Raw genomic sequence first — 16869 nt, 5'->3', positions numbered from 1 at the left:
GTTTTGCATTTTCTTCTGGACTCTGGAGTAATGAGATGGGCATGTATGATGCAGACTCTAGATATTGCATACCATGGTTATAATTGGCTTCCAGTTTTACAGGCCTATTTTACATATTAAGGAGCCTCTATACAACACATGTCAGCCTATGGGGGTGCTACAGATGCATCAAATGTCAGTGTTTGTTGCAGTAACATGTTTTTTTTACCCATTACCAAATTAGCTAATATATCTGTGGCGTCTGGTCAATAGAGCGCGCTAGGGTGCCGCCCCACTTTCCCAACGACCTCCATTGAATTAAATTACTTTGAAATGTACATTAACTTGTATATCGTTGCTGTTGGGTAGACACCTCCATAATTCACCCCCCTTTTCTATAAATAGAAACTACACTAGCTGGATCTATTGGAAATGGAAAAAATTGTAAAGTAATTCCTTTCCCGTTTCCCTTTAAAGTAAAGGTTTTGGAAATACACATACAAAGTTTCCACCAGTGGTGGACAAAGTACCGTTTTACTTAAGTGAAGTCCATAGACATGGCTGGCAAAAAACCCACCATAACTAACCTAAACAAACATTAAAGTCCATAGACTTGGTTGGCGACCAGTTATTTTGAATTAGGCTCTAAACAAACATGGAAAGTCCATACACTAATGACCTAATTTCCGGAAATTAGGTCATTAGCCTAGCGCACCTCAAAAATGTGTTTTTCAAAATTCTGCCTCCTGGTGGAGCTAACAGGACAATGTGAAAAGGTGACTCCGGTGCAGAACAAAATTACACCCTCAATAAGTACAATCATCGACCAGCTCAGTGGCCTTGTGGTTACAGTGTCCGGAACCAGTGCCTCGTTGCCTCCCTGCTTGGCACTCAGCATCAATAGTAGGATTGGGAGGTTAGATCAAACTACAGATCATTCCTGAACGTGGCACGGCTGCGACTCCGCTCCAAGAGATGGGTAAAATGCGGACAACACATCTCGCATATACAGCAATGTATGTGACAAATAGTAGGAATTTAAAAACAAGAGCACAAGAAAGACTTAAAGACTTTTTAAGTCTTTCTTGTGCTCTTGTTAGGGTCTCAAACTCTGAGAGCTACAGACCTGTCAATTTGGACCCCTGGTGGCCCCCCATGGGTGCATATCTCCCCAAACCTCACGCGGAAACCACGGTTGAGTTGTATGGAGAATATAGGTTGCTACCTTCAGGAAGGAGATATGGTGTACCAGCATACAATAAGGTCAGACTAAAGAGGTCCTTTGTCCACCATTCGACCTTGAGGCTTAATCAGAAGTTGTAGTAGCCACAGGATAATCTAAGCGGTGGATATCGCTCTTGTCTTCATGTCTTTATGTAAATTGTCTTGTTCTTTGTGTTATGTCAAATGTGTGTATATGTGTTCTGCATACTTGACTGCTGTGTCGCAAGACAAATTTCATTGTGAACTGACAATATCATATCATATCATATCATATGTCGTAACCGGCACGTGTGTCAGACTGACGCATGTCGGACTATACGTTGGACAAACGTATGCGCTCCACCACCCGGATGCGACGCTGAGAACAAGAACAAAACGATCTCCAACTCCATGAGATAAATAGCAGAGTATGTTTGATCTCTATTACCATATCAACCACAATGTCGTAAAATAAACATCTGTCTAAACATGTCAGCCTATTGGGAGAGTTGAACGACATAATGACATGACATGCCGTCAGAGCTGTATCGAACCATTCGCACCGTTATCCAAATCAAGGACGTTTTATTCAAAGTAATGCTGTTTAATGTGAAAGAGTATGGCGTTGGTGTCGCCTCGGTGGCATCTGCTGTCATGGTCGGTTACTGTTACATGCAGAACAGAGAGATAAGACAGAAAAGCCTCCTGAAGGCAATGGAGGACATTAACCAGGTCTTCGCCAAGGAGAAGAATGACTGGGAGGAGACCAAAGACAAAGTGATCGAGAGGCTCCTCTCGCAGGAAGAGAAGGTCAAAGACATGGAGGAAGAGAGGAAGACCCGAGACGTCAAGCTCCTGGGAATGGAAAAGAGGCTGGAGGAACTGGAAGCGGAGGAGAAAAGGAACCGCCAGGTGATTGCGACCCTCAGGAAAGAGAGGCTGGACGAGACAAACACACTGATCGCCTCCCTCCAGGAAGAGCTGAGGAGGGAGAAGTGGGAGAAACAGGAGGAGAGGCAAGAAATGGAAGCCTTGGCCGTCAAGAGGGAGGAGGAGAGACTCCAGGTGATCAGAGACAAGGAGGCTTTGGTGGAACGGTTCCTCTACGCAGAGCGGCAGAGCGAAGACGCGAGGAACCAGGCGAAGGTGATGGAGACCCACGTGCTGGAGGTGGAAGAGAAGATTAAATGCCTGGAGGACGAGAGGAGCACATGGGAGCAGGAGAGGCTCCGACTGATGCCCGCAGAGCACAATGACGACATGAACAAGAGGAAGACCACCGAGAACAAGGTGCAACCGGAGAAGATCAAGAATGTTCAACTAGTGAACAACCTGACAACTCGGTTCTTTGAACTCACACTGGACCCAAATACAGTCAACAGAAACCTCTCTCTGTCTGAGAACAACAGAACTGTGACGCGTGTGGAAAGGAACCAGTCGTATCCCGATCACCCAAACAGGTTTGAGATCTGCAAGCAGGTTCTGTGCACAGAGGGTCTGACCGGACGCTGTTACTGGGAGGTCGATTGGAGCGGCTCCATTTCGATAGCGGTGACATACGGCGGAATCAACAGGAGGGGACGGGGCGACGACAGCCTGTTCGGGCATTACGACAAGTCCTGGAGTCTGGACTGTTACGAGGTGCCCCAAGGCAGCACGTGCAAAGTACCCGACAGCCTGAAGGTCTGTCACAACGGAGAGCCGACTATCCTCTGGACTCAGCAGGACCTCGTCCGTCCTTCCTCCAACAGGGTAGGGGTGTATCTGGACTGGCCCGCAGGCACTCTGTCCTTCTACGGAGTGTCTGCTGACGTGCGGACACACCTGTACACCTACCGGTCCAGATTCACCGAGCCGCTCTATGCAGGGTTTGGCTTCAGGCCTTATTCTTGGTCAGACTCCTCGGTGTCTCTGTGTCAGATAGAGGTACAGTAGCGTGGTGTCTCTGTATCAGAAAGAGGTAAATGGTGCATTTACATAGTGCCTTATTCAAGGCACTTTACATAGATTGTGCATTACATTCACCCATTCACACACACACACACACACACACACACACACACACACACACACACACACACACACACACACACACACACACACACACACACACACACACACACACACACACACATTCATACACTGATGGCGATATTTTACACGTGCCAGACAGTCTTACTCCAGCTTTTTAACTGTTGCCCCTGACAAATCACAAAAGACAACCAAATATCTTGCTGCAAGCTGCGATAAGACGGGGCCAAGCCATAAATGCAATAAAACAACGGGAAAAGCAGTTCCTGCAGAAACCCGGAATGTATATACAGTAGAAAATGTATTAAAGCTGAAGAAAAAGTTTTAAAAGAATGGACTGTTGGCATGGCGTGATAAGATGTATTCACTGCCGCCCCAGGAAGCAGAAGAGGTTTGAATGGGTTGTCATAGCGATGTGTGAACCTAGAATGATCTGACCCTTCATGCAAAAACTTTTACAAAAGAAAAAAATGTAAAAAGAAAAATCACACCCGTGAATGATAATCATTAGTCTTTTTTGTGTTTACACAAACTAAAAATTGGCCATTCATTATCAATGGCTGCATTTCATGTTTGTATTAGGACACACACAACGACACAAGCATATAAATAACTGCATAAAGCTGAACATTGAAGTAGATTTCTAACACAAAGTATGTGGAAGTAGTCCTGTGCCAAAAAAGTGTCTAGTGTCTAGAGAACTATATGTGCTCGCTGGAGCGAGCCCACAATAAATCTCGTTGTAGACTATGACGTCACTTTTTTTGTTACCCTGATTGGCTGAGGGGTTAATTTGTCTGTCAACGCTTTACTCCCGCAGCCAAACATGCATTAGCAGGTTCCTGACTCCACACAAACAAATGGAAATGTGTGGAAAAGAGTGGATGATATACTTTATCAATCTCATCTATACAATCATAGATCATTGTGAGATATAAGGGTCAGAGCAGAGGCCCTTTGACAAAATGACAGTGATATTCAATTATTGACCGTTTCCCATGAGCCTACCATAGCCTATGGTCAAATTTTGTGACAGCACAGAACTGCACAAGCAGGCCATGCATGGCCTATTTTGTGCACAAGCAGAGCGCACCAGTCGTGCCACTGCTGGTATGACTGCTGCTAAAGTCCTAAAGCTCTCTGCTGTCTCTCTGGGTACGACTGCTGCTCTGAGTCCTAGAGGCTCTATGCCAGTCGTACCCAGACAGACAGCAGAGAGCTCTAGTAGGCTACTCAGAGCAGCAGTCGTACGTTGGCAAACGTAACACATACATACCCCCTATTGACCTTATACCAACCTTGAAAAGTACTATTTTACGTCATCAAGAATGGTGGTCCCTTATTGGCCGGTGGACAACACCGACAGCGACATAATACATACCCAGCCGATCGCATATAACTGATAACTGATAAGAATGGTGGTCCCTTATTGGCCGGTGGACAACACCGACATACATACAATACCCTGCGGATCGCAGTACTTGCGTGCTCTGCTTGCGCAAGTAATAAGGGGCATTTGTCCCTTCTGGCTTGAAACCTGACATTATTCTTCCACCACGGCATGGGACTACTCATTCAGGAGTCAAGCTGCCTATAACATAGCTCTCAACCAGTGGTCCCGGGACCACCAGTGGTCCTTGGGGGAGGGGGTTCCAGGTGGGGTCTATAACAAATATGTAACTCTTGAGAGTGTAAAATGCTCTCAGAGTCCAAGGATGGCTCTGTAGAAGTCACCCCTGGCCCTGCACGTGAAATGTTGGCTATTTTGGAGGTTTTGTGCGGTTTTGGGGTGTTTTTTTTAAATCTTCGAATATGTGATTATTATATACTAGTTAAATTATATTTTATTTGACTAAATGATGGTGAAATAATCCAGGAACAAATGTAAGATATTTGAAAGAGACAAGATTTTGTCATCTTTAAATATTACTAAAATATAATGTAAGCATTATCCTCTATGTTTATATAGACTGTAGGAAAAATAACCCTGCGTAACATACTCCGCTACAGAAGGTGGCGGTAGCTGCTATAAGTACAGTAGGTCTTTGTGGTTAGCCTGGCGAAGAAGCCGGAAGTGAGCCAGTACGCATGCATGCAATGTACGCATGCGCGCGACGGCATGGAGGTTGCGGATGTTGAATCAGCGTGTGTTTGTGTATTATTATGGTTCTTTCAATTAATTAACGCCTAAATAATCAATGTTTTGAGTCATAATGAGTGCTTAGACACGAACACACACCGCACAGCTAATGACGGCCAACGAGGATCAAGAGGTAAGCGGAGGAACGGCCATAAACCCACCAAAAAAATTGCTACCTACCGGAATAATGCTAGACTGCTGAAAATAGCAGATCTGCTATCTTCCTATTAACCCGGTGCCATCCATACCAGCCTTGTTCTGGGCTAGCTCTGGTCCATAGCCCTAATGCAACATTATGCCTTAATGCATGGCAGAATTAAGCATTAGGGCTATGGACCAGAGCTATAGTTCTGGTCATAATAAACATTAGGCAGTGGTGTAAAGTAACTACAAAGTACTGTAAGTGCATTTAAAGTTCTATTTTCGAAATATATTTTATACATTTGGCATTCTTAGCTCTGGTCCATATAGCCCTAATGCTATTCAAGGCAGAATTAAGCATTAAGCTAGGACCAGAGCTAGGACATTCTGCTGTACTTTAAGTACATTTTGATGCCAATACCTTTGTACTTTTACTCGAGTACATTGAATTCCGCCCTTTTACTTGTAACAGAGTATTCTATATTGCAGAATTGATACTTTTACTAATACTAAACGGTATGTCGAAAATGTGAGTCATTTCTTCCCCACAACATTAGGCGACAATGAGCTAAATACATTTGATAAACATAGTTTTACAGTACAGAGGGGTCAATGTAAACTGTAAGGCAATGTAAAGCTATAGCATAAGATTTTGACTCTCCTCTACAACAATATATCCAGGCCAGGGACTCTTTGAGGGCTCCAGGGTCCACAGCTAAATGATAGATTAGATAGTGGAACATCTAACATAACTCTAACTAGTGTACAAATCTAAACCACATGGATGGACCCTTACAGGTCTTTAATTTAATGTAATGTAATCATATATATCGTAAATGTTGGGTAGAAACTGAGGCTGATGTTAAAGCCGCGTCACACACATCATATCCTGCTCTATTGATGTGGTATGATACGATAATCGGGAAGGAATACGATACGATTATTGCCGTATCGATTCATCGAACCCACCCCTAGTTTCTAGTATAGCTAGTAGCTACTGTTGTTGTGTGTGTTTTTACCAAACCTTGTGGTGTTGTTCTAATCTAACCTATCTGTCATGTCCTCAACAGATGGAGCTGGAGGCTCTGCGCTCCATCTACGAGGGAGACGAGTGCTTTAAGGAGAACAGTCCTGTTTCTTTCCAGTTCAGGGTGAGTTTTATCATAACGTTCAGTCCCATTTCCTTTCAGTTCAGGGTGAGTTTTATCATAACGTTCAGTCCCATTTCCTTTCAGTTCAGGATGAGTTTTATCATAACGTTCAGTCCCATTTCCTTTCAGTTCAGGGTGAGTTTTATCATAACGTTCAGTCCCATTTCCTAACTGTTCAGGGTAAGGAGGACAGTCAATTATTATCCTTCATTATAACATCCATTATACAGGTTCGATCTTCTTCATCCAACCCAATATAGCGACCTGTTTCAATGTAAAGTGGCAATATACCTCCTCTAATCTGTGCACAAAGTGATTTTTTTTTTCTTCCCTTTGATAAATTAAATAAAACATAGTTTTCAGTGCCATAGTCATATAGTCCAGTCTATAAGGACCTTTAGTCTTAATGTACATATTGAAAGCGAATTCTTAGGCCCTATCTTGTACGCCTTATCCCTATATAGCATTTGGAGATTGTGGGATAGTTGTCTGGCTACATGAGACTAGTGTTGAAGTCACATATGATTGTTTCCATTACAGATAGGAGAACTAGAAGCTTGTTGATGTTGGATGTATTTTTATTGCAGATAGGAGAGCTAGAAGACTCCATGGCCTTCATGTTGGACGTGTCGTGGCCAGAGACGTATCCTGAGTCTGTCCCTCAGATGTCCCTCGATGGCTTCTTTAACAACAGGATGTAAGTTCCACGTTTCCTGCATGTTCATACACCCAACTGGGCTCGGGACTAGGGCTGGAACATTGAGATATGAGATTAGATATCGTCTTGGACATCTTAACACGTCGGGTGATTCAGAGCGTCTTTCACCAACCTTTGAAAAATCATGGAATATTTTGCGTCGCTCCATTCTGTGCAAATGCGACAGACTGTTGGCTGTGATTGAGATTGCGCGCTGTACACAGTTGTCCATTGGAATGCATTGTATTGCTCTTTGGGGAACCTCATTTTGAGGGGGGAGTGGAGTGTTGCATCTCACAATATCGATGTTGAGGTATTCAATAATAAAAAACAGTAATCCATCAGTGAGGCCTTTTTATTATTCTTTTATCCAGCACCTATTGTATTGGATGTGGGATGTGCTGGTCTTTTTATTGTTTCTTATCGTGGGCTCGAGTAGCGAGTCCACTATTATCGTAATTACTCCCCCGGGCCGTTCGCCCCCCCCCTGGGCTGTGACGTCATGCGGGTCAACCAATAGGAAGACAGACAGAGGGAAGGGGGCTGTGACGTCATGTGCGTCAACCAATAGGAAGACAGAGGGAGGGGATGTGTGATGCCATGTGGCATACATCATGATATGGATAATTGACACTGGGTGAACAAAATGGGTTGCAAAATCAAAAAATCATCTTCGAGTAGAGAGCTACTCGAGCCCCAACACTGTTTCTTCAGGAACAGTATTTTCTAGTCCACGGTGATATCATGAATGTTTTGGACCTGTTGTAAACTGTGCATGCATTATGTTGTGTCATACCTTTATGGGAAGATGTGTTTGTCATTTTAAATGCTGATATGTATTAATGTATTGGCCTCTGTGTAGCTGATTGATATGACATAGAGATAATACTATTTGAGAGCTTAACCCATTTAGACCTGACGTCGAAATTTAAAAAATGTCTTCTAAATCAAGACAGTTTTCTGAAATACCTCTGTTTCTACCCGTTTCCAAATTTGCGCCATGATTTTTCAATAGCTAAAGCATAGCATGATGCTAACACCAAAAGGGGTTCCCACCCAAAATGGGTTAAAGATTGAGGGCCGTGGCCCATGATCCCCCTCCCCTCCCCCCCTAAAACATGATAATCAGGTGCTATGATTATACTAGTAGGAAAAAATGTGTACAGAAAGTGTTAAAAATTATGCTTTTATATTCATTACGTATACCGGTGCCTGGTTTTCACCGTGGCAACATCCATCTGAACTTAAGCCTCGTCCACACAGTGTGTTGTATGATAATGGGGAGGGGTTAGGGTTATGATGTCATAAAAATTGTGTTTTTTCGTTTGGGTTTGACTCAACATCTTTCAGGAAGAGACCAAAAATACACAGGGAAGACATTTTTGAATATTCATACATATTAGAGTAATGTTAACCCCATAAGGCAAATTCACACTGAATCCATTTAATTCAAACTGTTCCCATGATTCGCATTTGCCTTGATTCTTCCGCACCCGAGTACACTTCATTCAACTGTATTCTCAATGCTTTCACATTGCAGCAATCCGTATCCGAGTACACAGTCCCGAGACTACCTCCAGGTGGTCTCTGGGAACAGTTGGATGATCTGCTCTTTACTTGGGAACATTACGCAGCATTCACACTACCACAACATCTGCCAAGTTGTCCCAACTCCCATCGTGGCACCCTTTGGTTAATGGTTATCACTGAGAATCACTTTATTTTGCCATAATGTTCTGTGTGTGTTTTCACTCTCAGAGCACCGGAGACCAAGCAGCTGATCCTGACCAGGCTGGAGGAGCAGGCGGAGAGCAACCTGGGCACCGCCATGATGTACACCCTGTTTGAGTGGGCCAAGGAGAACCAGCTGGACCTGATGGAGAACCACCAGCCCGTCAGCAACATAGTGGTACGTTTCTCAGTATAGAACCACCAGCCTGTGGTACGTTTCTCTATAGAACCACCAGCCTGTGGTACGTTTCTCTATAGAACCACCAGCCTGTGGTACGTTTCTCTATAGAACCACTAGCTGTTGTACGTTTCTCTATAGAACCACCAGCCTGTGGTACGTTTCTCTATAGAACCACCAGCCTGTGGTACGTTTCTCTATAGAACCACCAGCCTGTGGTACGTTTCTCTATAGAACCACCAGCCTGTGGTACGTTTCTCTATAGAACCACTAGCTGTTGTACGTTTCTCTATAGAACCACCAGCCTGTAGCAACGCTGTGGTACGTTTCTCTATAGAACCACCAGCCTGTGGTACGTTTCTCTATAGAACCACCAGCCTGTAGCAACACTGTGGTACGTTTCTCTATAGAACCACCAGCCTGTAGCAACACTGTGGTACGTTTCTCTATAGAACCACCAGCCTGTAGCAACACTGGTACGTTTCTCTATAGAACCACCAGCCTGTAGCAACACTGTGGTACGTTTCTCTATAGAACCACCAGCCTGTAGCAACACTGGTACGTTTCTCTATAGAACCACCAGCCTGTAGCAACACTGTGGTACGTTTCTCTATAGAACCACCAGCCTGTAGCAACACTGTGGTACGTTTCTCTATAGAACCACCAGCCTGTAGCAACGATGTGGTACGTTTCTCTATAGAACCACTAGCCTGTAGCAACACTGGTACGTTTCTCTATAGAACCACCAGCCTGTAGCAACACTGGTACGTTTCTCTATAGAACCACCAGCCTGTAGCAACACTGTGGTACGTTTCTCTATAGAACCACCAGCCTGTAGCAACACTGGTACGTTTCTCTATAGAACCACCAGCCTGTAGCAACGATGTGGTACGTTTCTCTATAGAACCACTAGCCTGTAGCAACTCTGTGTTACTGTACTCCAGGGGCTCTCAACGTTTTGGACTGTGGACCCCCAGAAATGTTTTGGCCATGTCGCCATGTAGCATTATGACTTGATCACTATAAAGTTATAGCATACCCCCGCAGATAATATTAATGCAGCTGGTAATTAATTGATTTAATCAATTTGCGCTTGTTTCTTAATAATCTGGCGACCCCCCACAATACTTAAACGACCCCCAGGTTGAGAACCGATAAGATACATTTGCCACTGGCCCTCATTTTTGTCCATGCTTTTGCATCAGCGCAGATTCTGACTGTGTGACTGGTGTTTTACAGATAGCCGTCTCGGACAACAACAACATGACCAGTGATGCCCCGGCGGGAAAGAAGAGGGAGAAGAAGGAACAGCTGTCCAAGTCTCAGAAGAGAAAAATCACCTGCAGAACGGGTGAGTGAAACATTGTGATTTTAGAGCCGGTCTGTCGTTTTGGACAATTCAAAAGACTCAGATGCACGCTTTTGTTTTCTCTCTGCTTGATTACTGCAACATACTTTTTTTCTGGCCTGTCAAAGACAACAACTTGAAAGATTAGAGATTACCATTTCAAAATAAGTTCAAAATGCAGCAGCCAGAGTTTGAACTAAAACTAAGATGAGAGAACATATTACTCCAGTTTTACTACATTAGCTCCCGGTTGTTTTTAGGTTTTATTTTACAAATATTGTACTTGTTTATAAAGCTCTCAATGGTCTGGCAACGTCCTACCCCTCTGACTGCCTGCCTATATGTCCTATAGGACCCCTCAGGTCCTCCACTACTGGCCTGCTCGATGTGCCTAAAAACACAGTGAAGCTTTTACCGCATGGCTTGGAATAAATTGCCATTACACCTAAGACAGGCAGCCTCTGTAGACACATTTAAAGAACATCTCAAGACATTTGATTTCTTCACTTTTAGTTATTTTTTAAATCTCTGTGTTGTTATTCATGTCATTGTTTTCCCTGATTCGCTGTTTTTTTTATTTCTATAGTTTTAATGTTATTTCATGTTTATCTTTTTTTTTCTTTTGTTTCTCTGTAAAGCACTTTGAGCTTTAGGTGAATGGCTTTAGCTTGCTAGGAGATCGATATAACCTGAAGTGAAAAGTCTGCTCCATCCTCAATGTAAACAGATTTACTAAGATGCATTTATCCTGGATTCTTTCCCAGATGCCCAGCGTTGTGTGTCTGTGTGTACCATATTTGTGATGATTTGATTGGCTCAGCACTAGGGCCGGGCCTTAATTTTCGGGCCTGTTTAGAAGGCTACCGGGCACGGCTGTGCTAATAACTTTGGGGCGGGCCTATCTAGAGTTTGAATGGACAGGTATCGGTCAAAAGGGAGACATCGAAGAGGAAGGACGGGTGTGGAGGATCAACATATGGAATGTCAGAACAGATCAGCTCCATAGAGATCTAAAGGTTTGAGATCAGATGTAGAGTTTCTGGCCGGCTCCATATGCAGCTCTAGGTGATGATCCAGTCTTCATGTATGACTATCCAGGGTTTGTTGAGGTCAGTGTCGTGATCTTCATATATGGAGACGGCCATATATGGAGCGTGTCACGAGGCATGACGGACTGACGGCCATATATGGAGTGTGTCACGAGGCATGACGGACTGACGGCCATATATGGAGCGTGTCACGAGGCATGACGGACCGACGGCCATATATGGAACGTGTCACGAGTTCTGACGGACGGACTGACTGGTTTTGCAGGTTTTCATAACCTGCGGTCGCAATAATGTTTACGTATGCCATTATCGCAACGTGATGTCATACGTGTGTCGTTTCACGTCATTGTTGATGTAATGACACATCTGATGTCAACGTTTTGTGACATCAGCATTTCATAGAGGGAAAAGAACACGGTTCCTTGCCACACTACTTTATTAATCTGCTCGCCTCAGATAAATGGGAATCAGGTTCCCTTGTTTTTGTTTAACCGATGTAACGCCGTCCGTTTGTTTACATTTGTAACACGAGTTACAAATGGACACTGTTATCAATGATCTTTCATTGGTACATTAAACAACGGGATCGTTATTCATGTACCAATATCAACAGCCAGCGCAGGATAGCGTTTTCACAGAGACTAGTTTAGTTTATCGGCTCCCATCGCCATGCATGCTGGAAATCTGCGGGAGACATTAGAAGCCTTGGAATTCTCCTCAAAGGGACGACTCAAGTATGATGCACACTGGCTGGAAAGGGGCAAGGACGTTTTAGCGGGTTACAACGAGACTTCCAGTTTGCTCGCCCTCTCCCGGCTCATCCTGAACAGACGACTCTGTCCCCGATCTCAGATCGAGCCCTGCTCTCTCAGATCAGTTTCCCGTGACTCGAGTCCGCGTGAGGAGTCTCGGTCGCCACTCTCTGCGAGCTCATCATCGTTTACCACCCTTCAAGAAAATGGTCTTTCAACGCCACTTGTGACCCCTTCCACAAAGACAGACAATGAACGGGTTTCTGGTGATGTCCGGAGGAAGTCTCCAGGAGATGCTCTTGGCAGTCCTTTCCAGCATAGACATGCTGTCTCCCTGCTGTCTCCCAGAGCGACACGAACAGTGGGTTGCCTCCGCATCCTGGAAGAGAAGCACCGCGCCGAGGCCTGCGCCGAGCTCGCTCTGAGGCAGGAGACGCAGCAGCGGCTGTCGGCCTCAGCGGCAGACATCGCATACGAGCAGCTCCGACGTTTCGAAGAACGGCTGGATCTGAAACACCGCCAAGAGCGTCGGAGCGAGACGGACGCAGCGGACCGAGAGGCGAAGGAGATCGCTGGGCGCCGCGAGAAGCTGAAAGAAGAGCAGATACGAAGGACGGTGATCCTTCAGCAGCGCCTGCGGGAAGCTGAGCAGCAGCGCCAGCAGGAGGAGGCCGAGGCGGACAGGCGGAGGCAAGCGGAGGAGGAGGGCAGAGAGAGGCTGCGGAAACTTAAAGCCATCCAGGAAGAGATCCTGAAACTCGGCACGCTCATGGAACTGAAAACGGGTCCAGAAAACGGGTTCACCCGTGCTAAGCAGCTCTGCTCCCAGGTGTCCGAGGTTGTGAGCGGCGCGACCGACAGCGGCGAGTTCCCCTCCGACGAGGACGTGACGATGGTGAAACTGGCCCTGCAAGAGGTGAGGGTCCTCGTCAAGACGATGCAGGAGGCCTCCGAAACCCAAGAGATGAAGAGGAAGGAGGAAGAGGAGGCACAGCGGAAGAAGCAGGAGGAGCAGAAGAGGAAGAAGGCAGCGTCCGTTTCAGCCCCGGAGGAAGCGCCGCAGGGGAATGGTCTTCAGGCCAAGAACGGCGGTACTCTTCAGTGGTACCAGGAGCTGCAGGACAACGCCGCGCACTGTGAGAGCTCCTTCCATGACTTGTGCGACCCCAAAGACCTGCAGACCAAGACGCTGAGGAGGGAGCTCCAGAAGGCGGCCGCCATCCCGGTCAGCCAGATCTCCAGCGTGTCGGGCTCGACGCTCCGGAATATCTACAACAAGCTCGACGCGCTGCTGCGCGGAGCCACCCTGGCGTCGTCGGCCTCTGCCGGGAGGTCCTTCTCCGCGTCCCACCACCCCGCGGGGCCGGACTACGTCGCCTACAAGCTGGCGGAGAAGTTCGTGAGACAGGGGGAGGAGGAGGTGGCATCGCACCACGAGGCCGCCTTCCCCATCGCCGCGGTGGCCTCAGGGCTCTGGGAGGCGCACCCCAGAGTGGGCAAGCTCTTCCTCGCCCACCTGCACAGGAAGTGCCCTTACGCCGTGCCCCACCATCCCCCTTCGGGTGGGACCACCGCCTCGGCGGAGGAGCGCCAGAGGCTGCTCGGCTACCGCGTGGACAGCGGTGGTGTGGAGAGCCAGGATGCCTTCCTGAAGAGGATGTCCGGGATGATGCGCCTGTACGCTGCCATCATGCAGCAGAGGTGGCCCCACGACGGCGGTGGGTCCGCGAGTGACCCGCGTCCCCCCCACCCGCACGGCCTGGACCACGCGTGGCGCTGGCTGGCCCAGACGCTCAACAGCGAGCCGAAGCCAGACGTCACGGCCACGCTGCTGCTGGACGTCCTGGAGGTGTGCGGCAACGCCCTGGAGAGGCAGTACCACGGGCAGTTCTGGAAGATGCTCCGGCTCGTCAGGGAGGAGTACCTGCCCAGGATCGAAGCCGCTGGCGCTGTCGCCACGGGGCAAGCAGGCGCCGTTGTCCGGCTCAGGGAATTTCTGGAGACGTCGCTCAGGAGCAGACGCGTGCTTCTGCCTAAAGGCCAGCTCAGCTCGGCTTTCTGGAGGTCCTGATTGGTAACAGTAATGTCACTGTTCCGACCTGCCGTTATTCCACCAGTGTTTCCCCTAGCCAGACGCTGATGGTGTGGTGGAGCTTTCTCCCATGCACGCTTGTGCAGCGTGCCTGCATGTGCCGGACCCGTGCACACGTGTGCCGTCTTTTTTTTTGCCTTTTTTCCGGCCTATTCGCGGCTGCCTTCTTAAAATCATACTGTGGTGGCTGGTGATGATTGTGTGGTTGCCCGCCACACAATAATTCATATAGGGGAAACGCATTGAGCTGTATTTGGGTAAAGTGATGATAATATAAGAACACATTGAGCTGTATTTGGGTAAAGTGATGATAATATAAGAACACATTGAGCTGTATTTGGGTAAAGTGATGATAATATAAGAACACATTGAGCTGTATTTGGTTAAAGTGATGATAATATAAGAACACATTGAGCTGTATTTGGGTAAAGTGATGATAATATAAATATAAGAACACATTGAGCTGTATTTGGGTAAAGTGATGATAATATAAGAACACATTGAGCTGTATTTGGGTAAAGTGATGATAATATAAGAACACATTGAGCTGTATTTGGTTAAAGTGATGATAATATAAGAACACATTGAGCTGTATTTGGGTAAAGTGATGATAATATAAATATAAGAACACATTGAGCTGTATTTGGGTAAAGTGATGATAATATAAATATAAGAACACATTGAGCTGTATTTGGGTAAAGTGATGATAATATAAATATAAGAACACATTGAGCTGTATTTGGGTAAAGTGATGATAATATAAATATAAGAACACATTGAGCTGTATTTGGGTAAAGTGATGATAATATAAATATAAGAACACATTGAGCTGTATTTGGTTAAAGTGATGATAATATAAATATAAGAACACATTTAGCTGTATTTGTTTAAAGTGATGATAATATAAATATAAGAACACATTGAGCTGTATTTGGGTAAAGTGATGATAATATAAATATAAGAACACATTGAGCTGTATTTGGGTAAAGTGATGATAATATAAATATAAGAACACATTGAGCTGTATTTGGGTAAAGTGATGATAATATAAATATATTAACACATTGAGCTGTATTTGGGTAAAGTGATGATAATATAAATATATTAACACATTGAGCTGTATTTGGGTAAAGTGATGATAATATAAATATAAGAACACATTGAGCTGTATTTGGGTAAAGTGATGATAATATAAATATAAGAACACATTGAGCTGTATTTGGGTAAAGTGATGATAATATAAATATAAGAACACATTGAGCTGTATTTGGGTAAAGTGATGATAATATAAATATAAGAACACATTGAGCTGTATTTGGGTAAAGTGATGATAATATAAGAACACATTGACCTGTATTTGGGTAAAGTGATGATAATATAAGAACACATTGAGCTGACACTACATACCAGATGCAAATACTGTACTTTTTACTCCAGTGCAATTATTTGAAAACGTTGGTTACTAGTTACTAGTATATTTTGATTATTAACGTGACATACATTTTGACCATTTGAAAATAGCCAATCTACTTGTGTGTGTGTGTGTGCGTTAGTACAATCGTTCACGATCGTTTTAGGTTGATATTTTGTGTTTTATTCACAATATTGTTTAGACTTTTTACACATTTGAAAACTTGTGAAATGGGACATTGTGTGTGTGTGTGTGTCCTAGTACAATCGTTCACAAACGTTTTAGGTTGATCTTTTGTGTTTTATTCACAATATTTCACTATTGTTTAGACATTTTACACATTTGAAAACTTGTGAAATGGGACATTCTGCATAGTGTGTGTTAGTGCACGCATTTGATTGACTGAGCATGGAATGTGGTGTACGGTGATGATTTTTTTGATACTTTTACTTGTAACAGGGTATTTCTATTCATTGCAGTATTGATACTTTTAACTCAAGTTAAACATGCGAGTACGTTTTCCACCACTGTCCATAAGTGTCTAATCTGTGCTCTCTCTCCTCATCAGATAACAAAGGGGAGCTGCCCAGAGGCTGGGACTGGGTCGACGTTGTCAAGGTACTGTCTTCTGCATTCACCTTCTCCACCCACAAGGTGGCAGACATGACATTAAATGTGCATTGAATGTTGATGATTAACACTCAAACACTCTCTCTCTCTCTCTCTCTCTCTCTCTCTCTCTCTCTCTCTCTCTCTCTCTCTCATCCTCTCGCTTATCAACGATTCATGACTGTCCAGCATGTAAGTACCATAAACTTGATTTAATTCTCTGGAAAACACACTGGCAGCCGGGTTTGTGGGGTGGGACAAATTGGCCTAAAATATTGTCCCATTTCTGAATCCATTCCAAGCATTAGCTTTGCACAAAAAAAACACTCCTTGGGCTAAAAACGGCCATTGCAATCC

General features: G+C 45.1%; 2 protein-coding genes across 2 annotated transcripts; both read left to right on the top strand.

Annotated features, from left to right (window-relative positions):
• Window positions 1-5325: 5325 nt before the first annotated feature.
• rwdd (RWD domain containing 4) lies at window positions 5326-16587 on the top strand (the record flags this gene model as incomplete). Its single annotated transcript, XM_080792288.1, has 6 exons — window positions 5326-5486; window positions 6565-6645; window positions 7233-7342; window positions 9101-9251; window positions 10491-10602; window positions 16472-16587. The coding sequence occupies exons 1-6, from the start codon at window positions 5463-5465 to the stop codon at window positions 16585-16587; spliced, it is 594 nt and encodes a 197-aa protein (XP_080648414.1). The 5' UTR covers window positions 5326-5462.
• On the top strand, window positions 12318-14471 carry LOC308335844 (mRNA export factor GLE1-like; the record flags this gene model as incomplete). The annotated part of the gene is made up of 1 exon (XM_080793062.1): window positions 12318-14471. One exon carries the CDS (start codon window positions 12318-12320, stop codon window positions 14469-14471), a length of 2154 nt encoding a protein of 717 aa, XP_080649188.1.
• Window positions 16588-16869: the final 282 nt, after the last annotated feature.

Source organism: Protomyctophum bolini, assembly GCF_963924005.1.
Source record: "Protomyctophum bolini genome assembly, chromosome: 20".
Lineage (NCBI taxonomy): Eukaryota > Metazoa > Chordata > Actinopteri > Myctophiformes > Myctophidae > Protomyctophum > Protomyctophum bolini.
Note: the sequence above shows the minus strand (reverse complement) of the source record. Positions and strands in the feature narration are given on the sequence as shown.